At 43.5% G+C, this 27,941-nt stretch overlaps 1 protein-coding gene across 1 annotated transcript in view; it reads right to left on the bottom strand.

Moving 5' to 3' along the window:
* Nucleotides 1-27,941, bottom strand: part of ITIH6 (inter-alpha-trypsin inhibitor heavy chain family member 6) — a 104,330-nt gene that overhangs the window by 26,853 nt on the left and 49,536 nt on the right. The window contains exons 4-7 of the mRNA XM_077479416.1: nucleotides 25,577-25,687; nucleotides 18,291-18,538; nucleotides 16,099-16,268; nucleotides 15,885-16,001 (exon numbers count right to left, since the gene is read on the bottom strand). Of these exons, the coding sequence (XP_077335542.1) occupies nucleotides 15,885-16,001; nucleotides 16,099-16,268; nucleotides 18,291-18,538; nucleotides 25,577-25,687 (646 nt within the window). The remainder of the gene's footprint in view (nucleotides 1-15,884; nucleotides 16,002-16,098; nucleotides 16,269-18,290; nucleotides 18,539-25,576; nucleotides 25,688-27,941) is intronic.

Here is a 27,941-nt window from a genome sequence, read left to right on the forward strand (position 1 = left end):
TCCGCCCCAGGCCCGGACGGATTCTCCTCCTTCTATTACAAACAATTCCACCAAGTTTTAATGCCATATTTGATAAAGTTATATAATAATGTTCTAAAAGGGAACCACTTCCCAGAAGAGATGTTACATGCAAATATGTCACTCATTCCGAAACCAAATAAAGACCATACATTACCACAGAACTACAGACCAATCTCAGTAATAAACAATGATCTTAAAATATTCAGTCGAATCATGTCAAATAGATTGGCTTTAATAATCCCCTCCTTAATTTCTCCCTTTCAATCAGGCTTCATCCCAGGCAGACAAATCACGGACAATATAAGATTGGTTACAAATGTTGTTCAAGATGCCAATATTAACTCCAAATCAGTTCTCCTGCTTAGTCTGGACATTAACAAAGCTTTTGACAGTGTATCATGGAACTTTCTAGATATAATTTTAGATAAATACGGTTTTAAAGGGGAATTTACACATGCATTCCATGCACTATACCATAACCCATCCACCAGAATTAGACTACCAGGTTGTAATTCAGATTTTTTTAATGTAGGGAGAGGCACTCGGCAAGGCTGTCCCCTTTCCCCATTACTTTTCGCTTTAGCGATAGAACCTTTAGCAACAGCTATTCTACTAAACCCTGACATCAAAGGCTATACTACAAATAACAACACATATAAATTAAGTATGTATGCAGATGACATGATCCTTTTTCTTACACAACCAAATATTTCTCTACCGAACCTGCTTCAAACACTTAACACCTTTGCATCTCTATCAGGGCTAACAGTAAACGTTTCCAAGTCTGTAGGTATGCCGATTAATATCCCGCCATCTCAATTAGATACCCTACGCGCTACATTCAATTTTTCCTGGTCACTAGAATCACTCCCCTACTTGGGCATTTTCCTTACCCCCAATATAAATGATTTATATTCCAAAAATTATATACCTTTAATTAATAAAATAAGATCTACCCTCAAAATGTGGAAATCGTTTAAAATTTCATTCTTAGGCAGAATCACGGCAGTTAAAATGACCATTCTACCAAAAATGTTATATCTATTTAGAGCAATACCAATCAGACTAAATAAAATAATGATTTCAAGATTCCAGACAATTATTAATAAATATGTATGGCTGGACTCCCACCCACGCCTACCCAGACTGGTGTTATATAAACCACAGAGAAACGGAGGATTAGGCCTTCCGGACTTTTGGTTATATTATCTATCTGCAAGATGGGCGCAAATGGCCCAATGGCATATTCACAACTCTAAGATACCATGGGTCAGATTTGAACAAGAGTCTATCAAACCACTATCTATCTCTGGTATTCTCTGGGGCAACAAAATCCCAATAAACACTATCGAAGCTCTTAACCAAATAGTCACACACTCTTATCGATTATGGACTTTACACAATAAAAAATTCAATCTTATTTCTAGATCCCCACCCCACGCTTCCTTTGTAGGAGACCCAAGATCCCCACAGGACGACAATGATATGGTGGACTTGTCATGGTGGATCAATCATAATTTGACCTCCCTTAAGAACTTTTTAGAAAATAACAATTTCTCCTCATTTGCATCTCTTAAATCAAAACATCAGATCCCAAATACAGAATTCTGTGGATATCTGCAGATTAGACATTTCTTCAACACATATTTCCAAACAACAAATCCCCCTCCCCCCTCGTTTTTTGAAAATATCTGCCTTAAAACACCAAGGAATCCCGGACTCATATCAGAGATATATCATAACCTTCTCAATCACACTGAAATGACCAAACTCCCATACATGACCAAATGGGAACAGGAAACAAATCTCTTGCTTTCTTCTCACGACTGGGACATTTGTATTAGCAATCTACACAAATGCACGAGATCAATCACAGTCAAAGAGACAGCACTAAAATTATTTACCAGATGGTACTATACCCCAGTAAAATTACATTCAATATACCCCATAACACCTAATACATGCTTCAGAGGATGTAATTCCCTGGGCTCATTCTCACATATCTTCTGGGATTGTTCCAAAATTACATACATATGGAAACAGTTAGAAAATTTTGCCTCAGTGATCTCAAATAAAAAACATAAAACTAACCCTACAGAATTGCCTCCTATATGCCCCTATCCCCTCTCTTTCCACTTACAATATGAGATTGATTCATACAATCTGTGTCGCAATTCATTGGCTAATTGCTTTTCATTGGAAATCGCATTCCGTCCCCTTGGATCACCTCAAAATCAGAATTAATAACATTAATCTGATGGAAAAGATATTCCATACCACACAGAATTCCACACATTTATATAGGAAGAAATGGGATCCCTGGTTTAACCACTCTACCTCCTTTTTTAATACTCCCTGAAATTGGGTCTCTTATACATGATTATCTACGGTTTACTGCACTATTATGGCTCTAGCCCATCACCTTACCAAATGAAAACACAAACTATTGCAATATATATGCACGGTATTTTGTAAAAAAAAATTTGTATCTATGGTGATTTTCTATGTTTGTTTTGATATACATTGCATTTATTATATTATATCTATGCTTACTCCCTGTACTTTCTCTATGTACCAAATAAAAATCGTTTGTAAACAAAAAAAAGTAATTGTGTTCATATTATATGTAATATACGTACCAGCTCTACTGGTCTAAATATATAAATACTTTTTTTCATAGACTGGTGTGCGTGGAGCCTTTATAGGACCATTGATACACCTTTACTATTCATCTAAGGAACACAACCCTGTTATCATACTGTGTTATTGGAGAAATTATGTGGATGAGTGGGGGTACAGCTCTTGGCTATCTGTTCTGGTCGCGGTCCTCTGTTTCGCCATTGGTTTGACAGTCAACACTCCTTTATGTGCTATAGGTATGTTTTTTACATGCTATGTTGTATGTTTCATTACTTGCCATGCCACATGTTTTAGTCTTCCATTGTCAGCATAGATTATCTATTTGTACTTCTCATTAATGTCTCTTTGAATCCTTGTTATACAGTATGACTCTCTTCCTGACAAGTGCCCCTGACGAAGGCATATAACTGGTCCCGAAACGCGTCGGGCTGTCCGGATCTACATGAGAATCTACCAGTATCACTATTTTTGTTTTTATAATTTCTGTATATTGTTGTAATTATTTATGTATGTATATATGTAATTTTTTAATAAAATATATATTTTTTTACCATTATACACTGTTGCCCTTAAAGTCCCACTCCCTCTGGGGGGTTTTTCCTTCTCTACTTTATTATCTTTGTTGTCCTTCTTTGTACTTGCTCCATTTCCAGTACATCCTTCCTGAGGACCGATGCCCATAACTGGACAGCATACTCCAGGTGCGGCCGGACCAGAGTCTTGTAGAGCAGGGGAATTATGATTTTATCTCTGGAGTTGATCCCCTTTTTAATACATGCCAATATTCTGTTTGCTTTGTTAGCAGCAGCTTGGCATTGCATGCCATTGCTGAGTCTATCGTCTACTGGGACCTTCAGGTCCTTTTCCATCCTAGATTCCGCCAGAGGTTCTCCCCCCAGTGTATAGATTGCATTCATATTGTTGCCAAATGCATTATTTTACATTTTTCTACATTGAACCTCATTTGCCATGTAGTTAGCTACCCCATTCATTTGTTCAGATCTTTTTGCAAGGTTTCCACATCCTGCGGAGAAGTTATTGCCCTGCTTAGCTTAGTATCGTCCACAAATACAGCGATTGAACTGTTTACCCCATCCTCCAGGTCGTTTATGAACAAATTAAATAGGATTGGTCCCAGCCAGTTTTCAATCTATGTACTCACCCCATGGTCCATGCCAACGGACTTTATTTTATACAGAAAACATTTATGGGAAACTGTGTTAAATGCTTTTGCAAAATCCAGATACACCACATCCACTGGCCTTCCTGTATCTAGATGGCAACTCACCTCCTTATAAGGTTAATAGATTGGTTTGGCAAGAATGATTCTGCATGAATCCATGCTGATTACTGCTAATGATACTGTTCTCATTACTAAAATCTTGTATATAGTCCCTTATCATCCCCTCCAAGAGTTTACATACTATTGATGTTAGGCTAACTGATCTGTATTTCCCAGGGATGTATTTTGAGCCCTTTGTAAATACTGGTGCTACATTGGCTTTTCTCCAATCAGCTGGTACCATTCCAGTCAGTAGACTGTCAGTAAAAACTAGGAACAATGGTCTGGTAATTACTTGACTGAGTTCCCTAAGTAATCTCGGGTGCAAGCCACCTGGTCCCGGTGATTTATTAATGTTAAGTTTCCCAAGTCTAATTTTAATTCTGTCCTCTGTTAACCATGGAGGTGCTTCCTGTGATGTGTCATGAGGATAAACACTGCAGTTTTGGTTACTGAAGCCCCCTGATTTAATCGTGAATCATACTTTCTCAGGCTTTAAGGTGGAGGAACCCTTGAAGAAACTTTCCGATTTTAAAAAACCCCTGCTAGTAATTGTACAGATTTGTGGTCATTGGGGACATTTCCCCCCTACAGATATCTAAAAAGATCATTGGTGTAAGTGGTTAATTACCCGATAGGCTGAAATTGCTCATTGCTCAAGAAACCCCTAGAAACCTCTGGAGGAACCCTAGGGCTCCATGTAACCCTGGTTGAGAAAGGCTGGTCTATATTAAATAGAAATAGTAGGATGCTCACATGACAATGTAAAGATAATACAGCACTCAAATATACAGTAGCTCACAAAAGTGAGTACACCCCTCATATTATTTGTTAATACTTTATTATATCTTTTTATGTGACAACACTGAAGAAATGACACTTTGCTACAATGTAAAGTAGTGAGTGTACAGCTTGTATAACAGTATAAATTTGCTGTCACATCAAAATAACTCAACACACAGCCATTAATGCCTAAACCGCCGTGAGTACACCCCTAAGTGAATATGTCCAAATTGGGCCCATAGTGTCAATATTTTGTGTGGCCACCATTATTTTCCAGTACTGCCTTAACCCTATTGGGCATGGAGTTCTCCAGAGCTTCACAGGTTGCCACTGGAGTCCTCTACCACACCTCCATGAAGACATTGCAAGGCTGGTGAAAGTTAGAGAGCTTGCAGTGTGTTTGGGGTTTGTCACATACCTAGTAGATGAGCCCAATATGCAGAGGGAGGCCTCTCTTACATCCCTGACTCACGGCCCCTCTAGAGTGAATAGAAGGCAGGGGAGTACAAGGTAACATGAGTGCCTGGCAGGATCAACATCTGCTCGGCGGGTCTGGCACTCCAGAACAGGCTTGTATCAGGAAGGCATACAGAGTATACAGAGAGAAGGTTCCAGGGATTGGAACACAGGAAGGTCAGGCAGGCCGGGTCATACATAGACAAGCAGTACTGGAGCAGATGCAGGAGACTGGAGGAGAGTCACAAGACAAGCCGGGTCGGTAACAGACAGGCACGGATGGACCAGAGGATAAGGCAGGTGCAAGGTCATGGACAGGACGGGGTCAGATGCAGGCAGATAGCAGAGGTAGTCACAGGCAAGCTGGATAATCACAGGAACAGATCAGATAAGCAGGTAACTCACAGGCAATGCTGTAGATCAGAGCTTCATTGTAACAGCTGAGTTTAAATAGCCCACCTGCATGCACACAGGCACCCACAAACATGCACCTGCTTGTGTGGAACTGCTACTCCCTGACATTGCCCCCTCCCCAAAGGGGCAGCCAAATTCTCAGGGTGAGACCTCTAGAAGGACTGGATTAGTCTTTTATCGTGAAAATATTTTAGAAATTGAATTTGGTTGTTTCTCTTCTGACAATCCATGATTGCTTTCACTTCGAATTCTTCTTCCCCATTGATCACCATGGATTCAGGAGGACCCATATTTCATCCTGGGAAATAGTTGGCAACAGCAGGTTTAAGTAAAGAGACATGAAAAACGGGGTGTATCCAAAATGAATCCAGCAGTTCAAGCTCGTAAACCAACTCATTGATCCTACTTTTTACTGAAAAGGGACCCACAAACCTAGGACCCAATGTTTTTGAAGGGCATGCTAGCCTTAGGTTTACCTTGGACAGCCATACCTGGTCTCCGTGTTCCAGGATTAATTCTCCCTGTCTCTTCTTGTCAAAGGTCTCTTTGTTGAGTTCCTGTGCTTTAGCCATTGTTTCTTGTAGCAATTTGTTGTTTGTGCTGAAGAAGTTTACGGTTTCAAGAACGGCTGGCACGAACATTCCAGAATGGAACCTAGTTGAAATTATGGATGGTACCCATAATTAGCAAAGAAAGGGGTTTGTTTTATGGTGGAGTGGGAGGAGTTGTTATAAGCAAACTCAGCCAACGGCAGCAGAGAGATCCAGTCATCTTGGGAAAAGGAAGAAAAACATTGCAGGTACTGTTCAAGGGTCTGGTTGGTCCGAGATGATGTTGGCAGGTACCCTGTGAAGTCTGACAATTTCTCTGATGAAGACCTGTGCTGTTTTTGGGGGTAGAAGGTGTTCCTTTCATAAGGATGAAGTGTGCCATCTTGCACAGCTGGTACACTACCACGAAGTGGCCCTCTGTGGGAGGGAGTTCTAAAATGAAGTCAATGGAAATAAGTTTCCAAGGCCTGTCTGGACTAGGTAAAGGTTTAAGCAAGCCCCAGGCCTAAGTTCGATTACTCTTTCTTCGGATACAGGTAGGACAAGATCCCACATATTTTTTACAGTGTTTTGTTACTTGAGGCCAAGAGAATGCATTGTACCAGATCGGATTTCTTGGATGCGCTAAAGTGCCACATGGTCATGACAGAGTTCAAGTATGGTGACCCGGAGACTCTAAGGTATGAAGCTCTTGTCATTGTGCCACAACAGGCCATCTTTTGCTAGAAACTTTGTTTCAAGAGGAAGAGGAACATTAATGCAAGCCTGTTTGACGTGGGCAAGTAGATCTTCATGCACTAGAAGAAAAATTTCTGTGGGCAGAATGGTATCTGGAGATGCAGTTGTTTTAGAATCATTGAACATAAGAGACAGAGCATCTGGTTTCCTGTTCTTCAGCCCAGCCGGTACGTGGAAGGAGAATCTGGAAAAGAATAATGCCCACCTGGCTTGACGTGGCTCCAATCGTTTTGCCATTCTCAAGTTTTCCAGATTTTTGTGATTAGTATAAACTAGAATCGGGTGAGCTGCTCCTTCCAGCAGATATCGTCACTCCTCCAATGCTGCTTTTATCACCAATAGTTCCCGGTCCCCCACATCATAGTTCCTTTCAACGACAGATAACTTATGGGAAAAGAAGGCAATGGGGAACAGGAGGGCCTTGGATCCCTGTCATTGCAAGTGCACCGCACTGACAGCGACTTCAGAAGCATCGACTTCCAGGATAAAATGTAAGGCAGGGTCAAGATGTTTTAACACTGAAGCAAAGGTAAACAGTCTTTTGAGGGTGTCGAAGGCTACTTGAGCCTCAGGAGTCCAGTGGAATTCCCTTCTTGGTCAACAGAGTAATGGGGGAGATGATGGCTGAGAATCCTTTTACGAATTTTCGGTAAAAGTTCCCAAATCCCACGAACCGCTGAATCCCCTAATTATCTGTAGGGATAGGCCATTCTAAGATAGCAGAAATGTTTTGGGGATCCATCTTAATGCCCTTGATTGATATAATCAGTCCCGGTAATTGTATACTTTGTTATTCAAATTCACATTTTTCGGCTTTGGTGTGTAGGCCGTGCTGCTGGAGTCGCCCCTATACACACTTGACATGTGTGCGATGACTGTCAATGGAGGAGGAGAAGATTAGAATGTCATCTAGGTAGACCATAACAAACAGGTCTAGGTAGTCATGAAAAAAATATAATTGATAACGTGTTGGAAGGTGGCATAAGCATTGCATTGTCCAAATGGTATTACCAGATATTCCAAATGTCCGGATCGGGTGCGAAAAGCTGTCTTCCATTCATCACCTTCCCGAATGCGGACTAGGTTATAGGCCTCTCGAAGATCAAGTTTTGGTAAAGATGGCTGCAGTCCAAAGTCTCTGGAATAGTTCAGGTACTAAAGGAAGAGGGTAGTGATTAGTGATGGACGAACTTCCGATGGGACGTTTCGTGAACGCGGACCGAGAACGCAGCCGATAGTTCGCGAACCGGAGCGTTCGCGGGGGGCCCCATTGACTTCAATGGGAGGTGAACTTCGCAAACCTACAGGTCAAATTTGCAGCCACAAAATAATTAATAGCTGTGCAAACATAGTCCCACCACATGGCCAATGACATAACACATGTATGAGGTGAATCTGGGATCGACAACTACAAGCATTCTTTTTTTATATGGGAAATTGTTGTGACAATTCAGGACTGTGGAGCGCATGAAGGCAATGGAGGAGAGGGAAGGTCAGGGACCAGGGTAGGCAAAGAAGAGGGTGCAGGAGATGATCACCAGCAGCGTGACATACAGCAATGACACCTGCACCGTGATAGAGTCATCTGACACCAGCACCGTGATAGAGAGCTTTGACATCAGCAGCGTGACATACAGCAATGACACCTGCACTGTGATAGAGTCATCTGACAACAGCACCATAATAGAGAGCACTGACATCAGCAGCTTGACATAAAGCACTAACACCAGCACCGTGATATACAGCACCGACAGCAGCACCGTGATAGAGAGCACCGACATCAACAGCGTGACATACAGAAATGACACCTGCACCGTAAGCAGCCCCAGGAGGAAGTCAGCATAGCACAGGGATGGTGGGAGCCCCTCATAATGAGCATAGCACAGGGATGGTGGGAGCCCCTCATAATGAGCATAGCACAGGGATGGTGGGAGCCCCTCATAATGAGCATAGCACAGGGATGGTGTGAGCCCCTCATAATAAGCAGCCCCAGGAGGAAGTCAGCACAGCACAGGGATGGTGGGAGTCCCTCATAATAAGCAGCCCCAGGAGGAAGTCAGCACAGCACAGGGATGGTGGGAGGCTGGGAGCCCCTCATAATAAGCAGCCCCAGGAGGAAGTCAGCACAGCACAGGGATGGTGGGAGCCCCTCATAATGAGCATAGCACAGGGATGGTGTGAGCCCCTCATAATAAGCAGCCCCAGGAGGAAGTCAGCACAGGGATGGTGGGAGCCCCTCATAATAAGCAGCCCCAGGAGGAAGTCAGCACAGCACAGGGATGGTGGGAGGCTGGGAGCCCCTCGTAATAAGCAGCCCCAGGAGGAAGTCAGCACAGCACAGGGATGGTGGGAGCCCCTCATAATGAGCATAGCACAGGGATGGTGGGAGCCCCTCATAATATGCACAGCAGAGGTACAGCCCCAGGAGGATGTCAGCACAGCACAGGGAGGGTGGCAGCCCCTCCCAACCTCTTCAAAGAGGAGGGTACGGGCATATAGTACGGTGTGCTTTTTTTGGACAAGGAAGTAAGCCAAATGAAGAAAGAAGGTCTGTGTGCTCGATTAAAAAAATTGTTTATAGACATATGCATGGTCTACTGGTCACATGTGTTGAATTCCTCCGAGATCCATGCCTCATTCATTTTTAGAAATGTGAAGTAGTTAACACTGTCGTGAGCTAGGCGAGTACGCTTATCAGTCACGATCCCCCCTGCTGCGCTGAACGTCCTTTCGGATAGGACACTGGATGAGGGGCAAGCCAACAGTTCGATTGCAAATTGGGCAAGCTCTGGCCAGAGGTCAAGCCTGCCCACCCAGTAGTCCAGGGGTTCATCACTCCTCAGAGCGTCCACATCGGCCGTTAACCCGATGTAGTCGGACACCTGACGGTCTAGGCATTCCCTGATGCTGGATCCGGATGACACCTGTCGATGGGTCGGCTGAAAGAATTACCTCATATCCGAAGTCACCAACACATCTTCAAACCGGCCTCTTCTTGCAGGCGCTTTTGGATTGGTACCCGCAACTCCTTCTCTGGGAGTGGAAATTGCTCCTCTGCCAGCGCACGCGAAAGCAGAATGCAGCATTTCTCGAAGCAAGACCTGGAAGTGCTCCATTCTGCCAGCCCTCTGTGACGGCGGTAACATTTCCGCCATTTTGTGTTTGTACCGGGGGTCTAAGTACGTTGCCACCCAGTACTGGTCCTTGACCCTTATGCTTTTTATACGGGGGTCCCAATTAAAACACTGGAGCATGAAGGCCCCCATTTGCACTAAACTGGAAGCGGTGTGGTGGCCTGGCTCCTGCTCATCATCCAGGATAATGTCGTCCTCTTCATTCTCCTCTCCCCATCCACGAACAACAACAGGGGTCCCAGAAAGATTTAAAGCATGCTCTTCTTGCTCCTCCTCATCCCCCCCGGCACCATCCTCCTCTGACTCCTCTTCAGACTCCTGTTGTTCACTTGTCTCAGATAGAGTAGCCCCCCCCTGGGAATTCATCCAGCATTGCGACTTCCTCATCTTCCCCCTCCTGCTCCTCCACAGCTTGATCAATGACACGACGCAATGCAGGCTCCATAAAGAAGGCATAAGGTACCATGTCACTGATGGCGCCATGGCTGCGACTGACCCGTTTGGTGATCTCCTCAAATGGGCGCAGAAGTCTGCATGCGTCGCGTATGAGCAGCTACTGGCGCGGTGAAAAAACCCCCAGCTCCCCAGAACCTGTTCTGCCGCAGAGTTCATACAGGTAGACGTTAACTGCACGTTTGAGTTCCATCGCGTCGGGCAATCGCAAATAAGACGTCTGACCGGCAGATTGTGTCGCCGCTGAATGTCAGCAAGGCGAGCCATGGCCGTGTAAGATCTTCTGAAATGGGCCGAGATTTTCCTTGCCTGCCGCAAGATGTCCTGGACCCCAGGGTATTTGACAACGAATCGCTGCACGACCAAGTTTAAGACGTGTGCCATGCATGGCACGTGCGTGATTTTGTCCTGTTTCAATGCGCTAAGCAGATTGGCACCGTTGTCACACACCACTTTACCAACTGTCAAATTGAGCGGTGTTAGCCACTGATCTGCCTGTGAACGCAAAGCTGAAAGGAGTGCCGGGCCAGTGTGGCTCTTGGCTTCCAGGCACAACAGACGCAGCACGGCATGGCAACGTCTCATCTGGCATGTCGAATAGGTTCTGGGGAGCTTGGGTGGCGCAGCGGAAGAGACGCTAGCAGCGGAAAAGGAGGAGTCAGCCGAGGAGGAGGATGGAGTAGAAGGAGGAGGAGAAGAAGGGCCAGGCCTGCATGCAATCCGTGGCGGTAAAACCAAATCTACACGGGTGCCACGGGTTACATGCTTGATGGCCGTCAGAAGGTTCACCCAGTGGGCAGTAAAAGTGATATACCTTCCCTGCCCGTGTTTGCTAGACCACGTGTCTGTGGTCAGATGTATCTTGGCACCAACACTGTGTGCCAGAGATACATTCAATTGCCGCTGAACATGGCCATATAGCTCTGGGATGCCCTTCTGTGAGAAATACTTCCTTCCTGGGACCTTTCACTGCTGCAGTATAGGGCAGCGGTCAGCAGTAGTGCACCTCAACCCTATGTATTGTGGACCTATACCAGTCCTTATAGAATAGCAGACTGTACCTCACTCAACCCTATGTACTATAGCACCCTACACCAGGTTATTACCTTACCAGTCCTTATAAGGAGCTTTGTGAAACAAGTGGGTTGTGAATGATTAGCAGACTGCAGCAGAAGGGCAGCAGTCAAGTATAATATTCTTTCTATATTTGGAAGAAAGAATATTATACGTGTACAAGCCTATTACCATATCAGTCCTGAAAAGAACCTTTGTGGAACTAATAGTAACAGCTACTGATTAAACTGACCCTCACTGCCTTACACACTGCTTCCTGCCTGTCCCTATATAAACTGACAAAACAGAGGCTACTGGAACAATACCTGGAATAGCACTTTTGTGGACCTGATAGTAACAGCTAATGACTAAACTGACTGTCCCTACAGCAGACACACCGTCCTGTCCCTTTCTCTAAACTGACAAAAGACGCTCAGGCTGCTGCAACAATCAGTAGCACAGCAAACCTATATACACCTAACACCTATACCAGTCCTGAAAATAACTTTTGTGTACCAAATAGCTAGCGATTTGGGTCACTGCAATCTCTCCCTGCTCCACACAGCAACCTCTCCCTATAGTGACAGAAGAAAGAATGTAAAATGGCCGCCGGATCGGGTGTATTTATAAGTTAGGGGGAATGTCCAAGTGTCCATGTGCTGTAATGTCTCAATTGGCTGTCCTGTACCCCATGATGGATGTGTCATCATAGGTCAAAGTTCTTTTACACAGTAAAAACACAGAAGTCCGCCGGGCGAACGGCGGCAATAGTCCGCCGATCGGGCGAATCGCGAACAGCAGAAATTCGCCGCGAAACGACCGCCGGGCGAACCGTTCGGCCATCACTAGTAGTGATTCTTAATGGTGATTTTATTAAGTTTGTGATAATCAATACAGGGTCGAAGAGTGTGGTCCTTTTTTCCATGAAGAAGATGCCAGCTCCTGCCGGGGATGTGGATGGGCCGATGAACCCCTTCTTTAGATTATCATCAATGTACTCTTTGAGTGTACCCAGCTCTTGTTCAGTTAGAGGGAAAATTCTTCCAAAGGGCACCTCTGCCCCTGGGAGGAGCTCAATAGGGCAGTCATAGACTCGGTGAGGAGGAAGAGTTTCAGCACCTTTTTTACTGAAGACGTCCAAGAAGTCATGGTATGCCACTGGGACTGACTGGCGGGCTTCGGAAGCCCAACTGATGTGAGGGTTTTGGGCCTGTAGCCAGGGCATGCCAAGAATGACTAGAAACAGTGGTGACGTGATGATATCCAGACGTAACATTTCTTGGTGAAGATTAGCAATGGTGCCTGGAAGAGGGGTCGTCTCCTGTGTGACAGGATCTGACTTGATGGCAGACCCATCGGCTAGATGTACTAGGAGTCCTTGAAGCCTTGGGCAGTAAAGGGATAGAGTGTCTTGCTGCAAAGGTAGAGTCCATGAAGCAACTGCATGCTCCCGAAACAATGATAGCGGGTACCTGGATGTTCCTTCCGGGGAGCAGGATTTGAAAGACAAGACACTCGGTTCGGACGTGTCAGGAACGAGTGTTGACTGTACCGGTGGAGCTGAGTTCGAGAAGCTGGGAACTCTTGGCAACATCCAGGTAGGGCAAGGTTGACCCATGACCCTTTCGGATCTGCGTTCTCGCAGATGTTGGTCAATCTGTATGGCCAGGTTGATGAGTGCATCCAGGGTTGGGGTACCCCAGCCCTGGCCTGTTCGACCTTTATAGGATCTGATAGTCCCATACGAAACTGGTAGCGGAGATCCACATCATTCCAGCTGGTGTCAGCACTCCATTGTCTAAACACTGCACCATAGTCCTCTGCTGCTCTGTGACCTTGCTGTAATGTATAAAGTGCGGCTTCCGCAGTTGCAGATAGCTGTGGATCTTCATAAAATTGAGCCATGGCATCGAAGAACGTGGTCAGGTTAGTCAGTACTGAGCCCTTTTATTAAAGAAGTAGTGTGCCCAAGACTGAGGCTCATTCGGTAGCAGGGAGAGCACAAAGTCCACTTTGGTAGCCTCTAAGGAAAAGGTGTGTGGCTGCAGGGCAAAATAAATTTCACAGGAATTACGGAAGGTCCTGAATTTGCTGTGTTCTCCTGAGAATATTTCAGCTGTGGGTCCACAAGGCTCTGGGAGTAGCATCACTACTGCAATTGGAGCAGAGGTGCTGGCTGAGACATGCAGAGACCCCTGGGTTGCATCAGGAGATGAAAGTGCTTGAACACGCCCTTTCAAGTGGATATAGCCTTCTTGGAGGTTCTTGACAGCCTGAGTCGGGCCTGCTAGATGTAAATAAAGTTCATCCATCGGAGAGGCTCCATACTCGGGCTCAGACATGGCTGTTTGATACTGTCATGTACCTAGTAGATGAGCCCGATATGCAGAGGGAGGCCTCTCTTACGTCCCTGACTCACGACCCCTGGTAAAGTGAACAGGAGGCAAGGGAGTACAAGGTAGCAGGATAGGCAGGATCAACAGCTGGTCAGCAGGTCTGGAGCTCTGGATAATGCTGAAGCTCGGGGTCCGCAGACTGGAACAGCAGGCTGGATAAAGCAGACTGGAAACTGGAACATGCTTGTATCAGGAAGGCACTCACAGGATACAGAGAGGAAGTTTCAGGGATTGGAACACAGGAAGGTCAGGCAGGCCGGGTCATACACAGACAAGCAGTACTGGAGCAGATGCAGGAGACTGGAGGAGAGTCACAAGACAAGCCGGGTTGGTAACAGACAGGCATGGATGGACCAAAGGATAAGGCAGGTGCAAGGTCATGGACAGGTTGGGGTCAGATGCAGGTGAGTTTGAATAGCCCGCCTGATGCCAGGGATCACGCAGCAGAGCTTCATTGTAACAGCTGAGTTTCAATAGCCCGCCTGATGCCGGGGATCGCGCACATGCACGCTCACGCATGCGCACAGGCACCTGCAAATGTGCACCTGCTTGTGTGGAACTGCTACTCCCAATAAGCCTTTCCTGATAGGGTCGTTTTGATGTTGGAATACTGCCCTGCGGCCCAGTCTCCGAAGGGAGGGGATCATGCTCTCCTGCAGTATGTCACAGTACATGTTGGCATTCATGGTTCCCTCAATGAACTGTAGCTCCCCAGTGCCGGCAGCACCCATGCAGCCCCAGACCATGACACTCCCACCACCATGCTTGACTGTAGACAAGACACACTTGTCTTTGTACTCCTCACCTGGTTGCCGCCACACACAATTGACACCATCTGAACCAAATAAGTTTATCTTGGTCTCATCAGACCACAGGACATGGTTCCAGTAATCCATGACCGTAGTCTGCTTGTCTTCAGCAAACTGTTTGTGGGCTTTCTTGTGCATCATCTTTAGGAGAGGCTTCCTGTCCTGTTAAACCGCTGTATGGTCTTGGCAACCTTGCTGCAGCTCAGTTCCAGGGTCTTGGCAATCTTCTAATAGCTTAGGCCATCTTTATGTAGAGCAACAATTCTTTTTTTCAGATCCTCAGAGAGTTCTTTGCCATGAGTTGTCATGTTGAACTTCCAGAGACCAGTATGAGAGAGTGAGAGCGATAACACCAAATTTAACACACCTGCTCCCCATTCACACCTGAGACATTGTAACACTAACAAGTCACATGGCACTGGGGAGGGAAAATGGCTAATTGGGCCCAATTTGGACATTTTCACTTGTACTTGTTGCCAGTGGTTTAAATATTAATGGCTGTGTGTTGAGTTATTTTGAGGGGACAGCAAATTGACACTGTTATACAAGCTGTACACTCACGCTAATTTACATTGTAGCAAAGTGTAATTTCTTCAGTGTTGTCACATAAAAAGATATAATAAAATATTTACAAAAATGTGAGTGGTGTACTCGCTTTTGTGAGATACTGTATATAGATGCACATAGAGAGAGTACGATACATAGGATACACAGGGGTTGATTTGCTAAAACTGGAGAGTGCAAAATTTGGTGCAGCTATTCATGGCAGTCAATCAGCTTCTAACTTCAGCTTGTTCAATTAAACTTTGATAAAAAATAAAAAAAAAAGCTAGAAGCTGATTGGTTTCTATGCATAGTTTCACCAAATTTTGTACTCTTCAGTCTTATTACATCAACCCCATAGAGTATATTTTCTATGTGCCCCAGTGACCATTGCTATGTAATAGGAAACCAAAATTTTGACAGTTGTCACCAAAACAGATGTCAGTTGGCTTGGCACAATTTGATTGTACTATATATTTAGTCACATTTTGTGTCTGCCCATCTAGATTCAATGTGCTGACTTATGTAGCTTGTATAATGTATTATGCTGATTTGCATAGGTGCCAGGTTCACTGCAACAACTGGACCCGTTGTGGCACAGATGGACTCACCTGTTTAATCTTAGTGCCAAACATTGACCCGCTGACGTCAATAACAAAGATAACATTTTTCTGGATGGTTGGAAGTCCTCGTGGAGCGAAGTAGTGAACAAAATATCCATTGTATATCTAGGTTACAGACATGAGAAATGGTGAATTATTTTTACAGGTTTATAACTCTCTGTGATCTAAATAGCACCTTGTGTGTTACATATCACACATCTACCTGAACATCTCCTGCAAGGTCTTTCAAGGCCACATCGTACTGGATAACAAAATCTGCTGCAATGCCGGTACTGGATTGGGCAGCTTGTTCCTTTGGAGTTGGACTGAATGTGACTCGAGCACAGTGGGGGGTTTTCTCTAATTCTGTGGATGGAGGCATTTTTGTTTCCCCTGTAAAACAGACATATAAAGGGTTCAACAAACTTTGCTTTCTTTTGTAATTTTTTGGGGGTTTGTTTTTTACATACGTGGAACATCCTTAAGTGTTCAACCTATCTAAAAGGTTGGATGCTTGTTTGGCCAATAAACACTTCAAAATTTATCTAAAACCAAAACTTTTTGTAAATAACTTTGGATAGAGCAGGGAATGATAAACCCATGTTTGATCTTTTGTTTCCATCTGTTACATTTCAAGGATTTCCTTCTCTTTCCAGCCTTTAGACACAGCAGGAACTGAAAGGAACCCTATCCCGTCCACTGTCATCAATACAGGTGTCCTAATTAGAAGACTTTCCCTTTATTCTATCTTCAGGTACCAACTTAAAACTTGTGAGAGCACAAATATCTTAGCAGGGACGCAGACGGCAAACAAAACCAGGCAGGGCTTCTAAGTTCTTACCACTCTATCCAAAACTAATAATGTTTGTTTCAGAGACATTTTAATAAACCCTTGGAGGGTGTAGTGTAACAAAAATTTAAGTACCAAACCACTGTTAAGAGATCCAGATACAATTTTATTCACCTAAAATTCAGGGAGACTATCCAAAAAGTAGTCAACACATTTTGGAGGTCCAAGGGTTTGCATCATGAAGCTAGTTCAGCTACTTCTTATGCAGCTAATGCTCATTCTCCTGCAGCTACTGCTCATTCCCATGAAGCTTATGCTCATTCACATGTACCAGCACACAGACAAGCTCAGCCTAATGTCCAGCGCGCACTGACACATAGGCGCATTTCTGTGCAAACGTTTTTGCACATTGGCACCAAATGGCCTATTTGAAGGAGACCCTGCTGGATGATAACTGCTGGATGTTCTTCAGCTTCCCCTGATCTGTGTTCCTATGTTCCTACTTGTGCTGAGTGATCTTCCGTTGCTTACCCAGCTTGTTCCTGACCTTGCTCTGTGGATTCTGGATTCTGACTTCAGGTTGCCTCTGACTATTCTCTGCCTGATCTCAACTTGCTACTGGATCTTGCTCTGCCTGTTTCCCTGGTACCAACCCTGGCCTGCATCCTGACCACGCTGCTGTCTCACGCTGCTATAAAGCTACTGGCACCCGTGCTTCTTTGAGCCTTGTACCTCTGTCACCATATTCAGGGGTGCTTGGATCAGAGCTGCAAGGGAAGCCCTCTGGTCAGCTCAGCCTCCAACCAAGGTACGTGACAGCTTGATTGACAACAATGTTAATAAACTAGATTTGAATTGGACCTCTAGTATTATTTTGCCAGTGTTATTACAAGTACAAACCTTGTCATCAGCAGGCAAGTTTCTGACAAACCAGCTGCTGATAAGGCCTGTGCTCTCAGACCCCTGAAACACGTTGGCTACTTTTTGGATTGTCCCCCTGACTTTTATCAGAATAAAGTGGTATCTGAACCTTTTGTAATTTTTGTTTTGCTATGAAATAAATGATTTGATTGTTATATTTGTGCTATAAAGTTCATGGGGGAACAATAAAATTTTCATTTAAGTTCCGTAATCACATAGATCTAGGAATGTGGTGCTGCCATTTTTGTTTTTATGGTAAGGCACTGACCCAGTATGTGTTCAACCTGTCCATAATAGCAAATAGCAACTTTTCGGAGCCTCCCAGGTCACATGCCTGATGAAGGGGTCCTGCAGGCCTTCGAAACTTTGCTATTTGCTGTGATGATGTACCGAATAAAGCTTTAGACCCACTCTGGAGATTCATGGTGTGCTGGTGACATTCTCACGCTCTGACTATTTACAGTTCCAGCCAGTGGTCACTTCAGCACCCACTTATATGCACAGCCATTTCTACAGGAATGTGTGCATTGGCAATAGTGTGTTGCAACCTGTCCATAAGAAGCCAGAGGATAGATAAATCCACAAGCAACAACCCCCTCCAAATTAATTACTTGACAAAAAATTAGGAGAATTTAATGATTCATGATTTTTAAATGTTAACAAACCATAACTGATGTTTGCCCTTACCAGTACTCCACACATACCTCGAACAGAGTTGGTGATCAGTCGGCTGGTACGCAGAGGCAACACCCGGACATACTCTATCCCAGTCCTTTCAGAGATTGTCACCTGCACAGTGAGGTTCTGGATTATCTGGCCGGGCCTCAGACTGACAGCATGCTCATATTTCCCCAGCTGTCTTCTCAGCAGCTCTTCGTAGGTGAGATCAAAGGTTATTTCACCTCCGGTCTCCACATTGACTGAAACACGAAACTTTTCTGTCTCTCGATCCCTGTGGTGATGTAAAGTCAGACACTTTTATGTACAATGTTTTATAAGTTGACTGCAGAATTAGGCTGAAAGTCTGACAAATGTAATATTTGTTAGAAGGGTTTCTGTGTCAGAAACTACTTTGGGTTGGGCAATTAAATTGGAGTGGTATCTCAAAGCTTTTGAGTTTTAAAGCCTAGGTTCGTGTTTTATTTAACTTTAGTTTGTTTGGACCAAGCTGTTCTAAATAAAATATTTCCTTCCCTAATACATGCACCAGCTGTGTGCGCTGCATCATGTGTATGTAGCGCTGGTATTTTTAATACCGATGCTAGTATTTTTGTAAATTTAAGTTTGTCTGAAGCTGTAGTTTGGCTCAGACTAATTATGCTAAAGTTCTGGCTTCTGTACCAGTTTGGCTGGGTTGTGTTAATTTCCACTTGACCATGAGTGTCACTGTCAGCAACGGTAAGTGTTGGAAATGGAACAGGCTGAATGCATTGGGTACCCCTTTTACTCAGAAACAGCCCAGTGGGAGTGGTCTACCCACTGTGCATTCTGGGTAAGGGTACCAACACCATTTTCTGGGGTTTGTGTTTCCCGACCTCATGGCCCTCCTGGCCTGAGGTGTGTGCTGCCTTATTCAATGTCTGAACATATCATCGGCTGCTAGGTCAGTGAGAGAGGCCTATCTGGTGGTTGTTGGATCCAGTCGGTGGAAATTTTTGTCCTCTGGATCAAAGAAATACATTTAACCCGCAAAACTACCAAGGTACCTGAATCCCCCCTATCCTCTACCCCTCTATTGCAAAAGTGTGTGCTTTTGTTAAATAAACATCCAAAAAAAGGACTACGTTTCGGAGCACTATTCTTTGACCAACCCTTTTTACAGGACCCCTTGGGGGTCAGTGCTACATGTATATAGCAACAGCTACATACAGTATACAGAGATGTGTTCCGGCAGGGGTACGGGGACTTTCCCGTCCCATTTCCTGAACAAAATAGGGATGCTTAGCCATTTGCAGGAAGCTTTGTATTTTCTGAATCATAATCTCCACCTTAGCCAATCAGAGGAAGCCTTATATAAAATACAAAGCTTCTTGATATTTGGTGGACCTGCCCCAGAGCACTATGCTCCAGTCGGTCTTGCAAATTAACCTTGTTCACAACTCATGGGAGCCCCTCCTTCACAGATCCATACCACACCTGCTTAAGCATCAATTAAAGCTGGAGGGGTTTATGTTCTTGGCAAACTCTAGCCCATCAATAAGCTTTGCTGAGGTTAATCAGCGCCTTATGGGGACCATGATACATAAAACGCTAACCTCTGTACTTACTGACACCCATGCTAAATATTTGAAGATTTGGGGTCCATGGCTGGACTACAAAGGATACCTAGATACAGTGCCTTGAAATAGTATTCATACCTCTTGAAATGTTCTACGGTTTGTCATGTTACAACCAAAAACGTAAATGTATTTTATTGGGATTTTATGTGATAGACCAACACAAAGTGGCACATAATTGTGAAGTGGAAAGAAAATGATAAATGGTTTTCAAATTTGTTTGCTAATAAATAGCTGAAAAGTGTGGAAAATTCCAATGGGTATGAATACTTTTTCAAGGCACTGTAGTTCACTCCTCTAGCTATGACCAACCTCTCGGGGCTAGGTGGGCGCTGCCAAGGTCAGGCTTCATGGCATTCCCTAAACCCATCCCCTTCTCCCTTGTTCCCCTTGCTCCCTCTACTCCCTTCCTCTTTGAACCTACCTTTCTCTCTACTCACTTATGTCTTCTTCTCAGCCTTCTCCTATATCACAGTTGTTCACTTTCCAACATACAGATCATTTTCACATTTCCTTTGCTCAACCATTTGATGATATTTATTGATTTGACAATGAGGAACACCCAAAAGACTTGGTACCTATCACTCTTTTTTTTATATCGGAATCATTAAGTTGTTCTTTTTTTTTTTTTACGTTAAACATACGGTGCATACACAGTATATTGACGTCATATACATACTCAAAAATGATTTTGCATTGCATAGTTCAGATAAGTTATAAGGATGAGTTCTATAAAAGCATATACCACAATAAATGGAGCACCACATGCAACTGTACATGGCATAGTAGTTGCTTCAATTTACTGTGATTTTGCAACACTACACACAGGTATCAGACTCTTGTAACCAGCGATCCCATATCTTATTGTATTTATCGGGGCAGCCTCTGTTAATGTATATAAATTTTTTGTACAGTAAAGTAGTATTCACTTCAAGTTTCCACTCTACCATCCTTGGGGGTGATTGTCTCATCCATTTTTTTGGCTATTATTTTCCTAGCTGAGAATAGTGTCTCATGCAGAAAGATGTTGGTGTATATTTCAATGGTATCAGGAAGGATTCCAAGGAGGCACTGTTTTGGGTCAAGTGCTAGGGGTGAGCCCATAGTGTCATGAAGGAATGTTACTACTTGCTTCCATAGTCCCTGAATCTTGGGACAGGCCCAAATCAGATGGAAAAAGTGCCTGCTTCCAGTCCACACAGCAAGCACATTGTGGACTGAGTTTGTTTGTACCTTGCCACCCTGAGGGGTGTAAGATACATTAAGTTGTTCTTTTAAAAGTGTTAGGCCGCGTACACACGGGCGGACTGTTCGTCCAACTTTGTCCGCTGAACAGTGTTTGGGCGGACAGTCCGCTCGTGTGTGGGCTTTCAGCGGACAGTTTCAGCGGACAGTTGGACGGAGAAGGTTTTTAGGAAATTCCGTAAAACTGTCCGCTGAAACCTTGTTTCAGCGAACAGTCCGCTCGTGTGTAGGCTTGTTCGTCAAACAAAGTTGCGCGCATGCTCAGAAAGGATTTTCACGCCGAAAGCTATAATGCAGTGTATAGGACGTCGTATTTTTCGTCCCGTCGTACGTGCCGTTCACGTCATCGCGCACGGTTTCAGCAAACTGTTCGTCCGTCGTGTGTGGCCATGTCCGTCCATGCTAAGTTTGAGCGGACTGTTTGCCGAAACTGTTTGACGGACAAAGTTGGGCGAACAGTCCGCCCGTGTGTACGCGGCCTTACTTGTTTTTTGTATTGACATTCTTCTTGATAACCAGTCAGCAGAAATTGTACCTCATTATTGTTATAATCCTTTTATGTCATTTGTACCCTAACACATACTTGCTGAGAAACATTAAATAAATCTTTTGTGAAACAAAATACAGTACAAATCTTCCCGTGAACAGCATTCTGTATTGATATCAGACTACCGGTAGTACAAGATGGGATTTTATGTGTTGATTTGGGTACCTGTACTTAAATTAGATCTAATCTCAAGCCCTAAAATTTCATATAACAAGTTTTAAGATGTTCGTGCTAATTTAAAAGATGTTTTGAAATTTTGTTTGCTTTTTATATGACTTTTTTTTACAAACAATTAAAATGGTATTAGACTCTTTCATCTGAGTTTTGGTCTGGTGCTCTTTTCTGTATTTCTATGGTTTGTGAATGGTGCCAAGTCAGCAGATGACTTTACTGTCCAGACAGACTTGGTCTGTTATGCCAATGTATAAAACGGCATTTGAAACAGAACTCTAGGACTACACTTTTCTACTGGGAGATTTAACTGTCTGTTTGCATTTATTTTATTTCAGATAAAAAAAAAAGACCTTCAAATCAGGTACTAGTAATATATTGCTATCTAGAGACCACAGCAAAGTTAATTGTTCAAACTAATAACCTTTACTCCCCAAATTACTGTTTACAGGGCTACAATGGAAAAATCCACACAAAAAAAAAAAAATAAAAAAAAAAATAAAATGATAAAAATAAACTAACCAGCTATTTGCTTTAGAGTTTTTATTTTTAATCATGAACAATAAAAAAAAGACAGTATAACATTAGGTATACCATCCTAAAAAAAATATGCAAATCCCCCCTTCCCTGTTTGAATCATATACCAGCAAATTATTGAATCACAAGACTTAAATAACAAAACCTCTAAATGTCTCCAAGCCTTCACGGTTATAGACTAATCAGCCATCACTTTAACCACTTGCCGACCAGCGCACGACGATGTACGTCGACAGAATGGCACGGGCAGGCAAATGGGCATACATGTACGTTCCTTTAAATTTGCCGCCCTGCCATCGGGTGCGCTCCCGCGCTGGTGGGGACCCCCGTGAGTCCGGTCGCGGGACCCGTGGACTCGATCGCCACGGGCATACCCGCGATCGTCTCACGGAGCGGCCAAATGAAGAAATGCCGTTGTAAACAGCATTTCTCCATTCTGCCTAGCAGCTAGTGACGCTGATCTCTGCTCCATGTGATTGGAGCAGAGATCAGTGTTCACTAAATGAAAGCCCAACCCCCCCCACAGTTAGTAACACACCCCTAGGAACACTTAACCCCTACACTGCCACCCACTGGTTAACCCCTTCACTGCCAGTGTCATTTACACAGGAATCACTGCATTTATATAGCAGTGATTACTGTATAAATGACAATGGTCCCAAAAATGTGTCAAAAATATCCAATGGGTCCCCCACAATGTCGCAGTCACAATAAAAATCGCTGATCGCCGCCATTACTAGTAAAAAAAATAATAATAAAAAATCATTAATAAAAATGCTATAAAACTATCCCTATTTTGTAAACGCTATAACTTTTGCGCAAACCAATCAATAATCGCTTATTGCGATTTTTTTTACCAAAAATATGTAGAAGAATACGTATCGGCCTAAACTGAGGGAAAAAAATGTTTTTTTATATATTTTTAGGGGATATTTATTATAACAAAAAGTAAAAAATAATGCATTTTTTTTCAAAAATGTCGCTCTATTTTTGTTTATAGCGCAAAAAATAAAAACCGCAGGGGTGATCAAATACCACCAAAAGAAAGCTCTATTTGTGGGGAAAAAAAGGACGTAAATTTTGTTTGGGAGCAACGTCGCGCGACTGCGCAATTGTCAGTTAAAGCGACACAGTGGCGAATCGCAAAAAGTGGTCTGGTCTTTGACCAGCAAATTGGTCCAGTCTGAAAGTGGTTAAAAAATTTAAAAATGGTGTCCCTAAGGTTGATGGATTGAAAGCAGAAAAAAAATGGGAAGGCATAAGGATTTGACCAACTTTGAGAAGGGGCAAATTGTAATGGCTTAAAAGAGAAGTATGGAAATATTTTTTTCCCCATTCATGCTTACCTAGGTGGATGCAGCATGGGTCCAATGCTGCATCTGTCCCCTGACGTCTCTGCACTGAAAACCGAGCGATCGAACACCACCAATCACTCGGTTTTCAGAGCTCCGTGAACAGAGAGCTGCAGACTGTTAGTCACAGCTCTCTGCTCTGCTCCCTCTCCGCTCATTGGAGAGCTAAGCAGTAGAGCGGGCAGAACGGGCCATCATAGGCTCTCAATGGCTTGCTGAAAGGCTGAGACAGGTGTCAGTCCAGGCACCTGGTGGATCCAGACTTTACTGTCGCGATGAGGCGGTGCATGGAATGAAATCTGTGACATCAGCAGAAAGCGGACTTCAGTCCGCTCTCTGCTGCAAATGGTCAAAACGAATTGCACTCCTGTGACCTATAGAAGAAGCCCAGCCAAACCAGCTTTGACTGGACTTCTCTTTTAATAACTGGGTCAGAGCAACATCACTGCAGCTCCTGTGGGATATTCCTAGTCTGCAGTGGTTAGAACCTATCAAAAGTAGTCCAAAGTGGGAAAACTGGCCAACTAGCAACAGGATCATGGGTGACCAAGGCTCATTGATGCAGTGTAGTCCAATCCAATAGAAAAGCTACTATAGCTCAAATTTCTGATAAATGGATCCTATAGAAAGGTGTTAGAACACACAGTGCATCGCAGTTTGTGTATGGGGCTGTGTAGCCACAGACCAATCAGGTACCCATGCTGACTCATGTCCACAGTCAAATTTGATTACAATGACCATCCGAACTGGATCACAGACAAATGGAAGAAGGTGGCCTGGATTAATGAATCATGTTTTCTTTTACACCATGTGGATGGCCATGTGCATGTGCTTTGCTTACCTGGTTAAGAGATGGCACCCGAGTGCTTTGTCTCATGCAGTCCATCCCTCAATGGGTCAGGGCTGTTTTGGGGTGTATATAGTAAAAACAAAGGGCTGTAAACTCTTGGTGCAGGCAGTTCAAAACCCATACAGGGGCTATTGTTAGGTTTTATTTTCCTCTAAGGAACTGGTTGATGACTACATAAAAGTATTGGTGGGTTTAACCCATGAACTATATCCATCTGTGTTGTTGTGTTCAACTTCATTGGAACCACCAATAACAAAAATATTCAAAGTTATATTTCATATAAGCATATTGGTGTATGCTATCATTCAAGCCTGGTAGTAAACAATGCAAGGAATTCCATAGATCCATACAGATATGTCAGATAGCCATAAGGCAAGTGCCCTTTCATTTAGTGTCAAAGCACTTCCATACAAGAAGCATTTACGGTTGATTAATCCTAGAATCAGATGTATTAAAGAAACATCCATACATTTATAATATGTTTTAGGGACCAATGAAGCATCATCATATAAAGCATGTGTCCATCACTTGCTTTAAGACCCCCCAAGCAGAAAACACCAACCAAGATAAAAATAAAGTCACTCACTGCACCCATAAGTATCTATAAAGTGGAACATCCATCTTCTCAGTTGATAGTAGTAAAGTGCCAGTAAACATCAATGGGTCCAATCAGCAGAGGCATCGCCATAGAATCAAAAAATCAGGGGAGGGAGAACAAGCTCAGCTTGTCTGGTTTCATCAGATAAACCAACTTCCTCTGCGGCTAACTGACAGTTATTTTATTTGCAGCCCACTAACACCAACTTGAAGCTAATGAGATAGCTATCAGTAAGTAAGTAAATCTCTCAGTCACCAGTGATACCCATGGTCTAATGTCATTCATTTAGGGTTTACATCTTCTATAATAATTAGCAATTAGGAATAAGATATATTTATTTGGTAAAGTGGCAAATTGAGTATAAACCATGATAGGATTGTATGATACTGGTTCTAATGCAAAGAAGGTGGTTACCTCGTTCCTACGTGGGCTGTGGTCTTCCCCTGTCGCCTTGCTTCATCATACATCTTCTTAGCTTGATGTTTCTCCTTAACCTCTGCTACATGTGTCTTACCATTCACCGTGCTGCAGGAAAACATTGTTTTATTAGGTAACCCAAGATGCTTTTTCAGCTATAAACATGATGCCATACATTTGTAAAGGCTTCCTACCTTTTGGTGCTAAACACAATGCATCTGGAAAAGTATTCCCAGAGCTTCGCTTTTTCCACACTTTACAGCCTTATTCCAAAATGTGTTAAATTCATTATTTTCCTCAAACTTCTACAAACAATACCCCATAATGACAATGTGAAAGAAGTTTGTTTGAAATCTTTGCAAATTTATTATAAATGAAAAAAATCCCATGTACATAAGTATACACAGCCTTTGCACAAAACATTGTTGAAGCACTTTTGGCACCAATTACAGCCTCAAGTAATTCCTCTTGAATATGTAAAGAGTAAGCTTCTGAACCAGCCAACGTCGCTATACTGCGGCAGGTTAGCTCCCTTGCGTGAGCCGTCGTAGCTGTACATCGGCTCCTTAAGACGCCTCTGGTGGAGTGCGCGTGCGCCCAAAGCGTGTCTCCGGAGCCGATGCAGGTTGCTTGTTACAGAATGAGAACGGGGATGTCTGTGTAAACACACAAATCCCGGTTCTTTCGGGGGAGTAGAGACAGATTGCGTGTTCATACTAACTATGAACACTGATCTCTCTCTTCCCCTAGTCAGTCCCACCCCCCCTACAGTTAGAACACACCTAGGGAACACAGTTAACCCCCGATCCCCCCTAGTGTTAACCCCTTCCCTTCCAGTGTCATTTATACAGTAATCAGTGCATTTTTATAGCACTGATCGCTGTATAATTGTCCCTGGTCCCAAAAATGTGTCAAAAGTGTCTGATTTGTCCACCACAATATTGCAGTCTGATAAAAATCGCTGACTGCCGCCATTACTAGTAAATAAAAAAATAATAATAAAAATGCCATAAATCTATCCCCATATTTGTAGATGCTATAACTTTTTTGTGCAAACTAATCAATATATGCTTATTGCTAATTTTTTTACCAAAAATATGTAGGATACATATAGGCCTAAACTGAGGAAAACAATTGTTTTTTTTTTTAATTTGGGATATTTATTATAGCAAAAGGTAAAAGATATTGTGTTTTTTTTCAAACTTGTCATTCTTCTTTTGTTTATAGCACAAAAAATAAAAACCGCAGAGGTGATCAAATACCACCAAAAGAAAGCTTTATTTGTGGGGGAAAAAAAGACTGTTAATTTTGTTTGGGTACAGTGTCGCAGAACTGCACAATTGTCAGTTAAAACAACGCAGTACCGTATCGCAAAAAATTGCCTGGTCATTGAGCAGCCAAATCTTCCAGGGCTGAAGTGGTTAAAGTATTTGTTTTTGGTTAAAAAAGAGATCCTGTTCCCTTAAAGCATTTTATAGAGCACCGTGCTTAGCACCCTGTATCACCTAAAAAAACCTGGCTCCCCCTTCCTGGTTGTGCCCTCCCCTCTGTAAACTGGCCACAGTTTATCATGGCTTCTGAGCCCTGAAACTGTGGTCAGTTTACGTGCCTCCGTCATCCGCAGCCCTGCTCTGTCCTCCTCTCCCCCTAACTCCCTGCCTGTCTGCTCGTGACAGTGCCCGCCCCTTCCCCTCCTGCTGCTTTAAAAACTAATATATTCATGCCATCCCCTCTGTTATATAACAATATGTATCCCAGTGTCTGATCTATATAAAAAAAATGCAGATTATACCTTATATTAGTGTCTCCCGGCGCTCACGTGACTCCTCTGCTCTCTCTCTCCTCCCCTCCTCCCCGGCTGAGGTCAGCGAGAGTGCTTGGCCCCACCCACTATAGCTGTCAGCCAGGGAGAGGAGAGAGCCAAAGAGTCATGTGAACACCAGGAGATGCTCTGATATAAGGTGTAATCTGCATTTTTTTTTATACAGATCAGCCACTGGGACACATATTGTTACATAACAGAGCGGATGGCATGAATAGATTATAGTGGCTTAACAACCACTTTATCTGGATTATGGTTAACAATAGACTCGCCTATATACTTCGTTACAGCAGTAAAAAAAATTGACAGTACACAAGATCCGTTGATCCACCATATCTCGATCTCTTTGTGAGCTCCGAGTTGACCTCTTTTCTCCTTTTCTCCCTTTTTTCTTTCTTCTCTTTTCATTTTGTTTATTTTTTCCCCCTTTTTCCTCCATTCTTTTCTGCGTTTTACCTTGTCTGCTTTAGGTTGTCATTAGGGCCTTCTAAAGGTATTATGTTGGACTATATTCTCAGGAACAGGTACAGGGGTTTTCCC

This window comes from Lithobates pipiens, unplaced genomic scaffold (assembly GCF_037356315.1).
Source record: "Lithobates pipiens isolate NorthernLeopardFrog02 unplaced genomic scaffold, aLitPip1_a1.2 Scaffold_1, whole genome shotgun sequence".
In the NCBI taxonomy this organism is placed as follows: domain Eukaryota; kingdom Metazoa; phylum Chordata; class Amphibia; order Anura; family Ranidae; genus Lithobates; species Lithobates pipiens.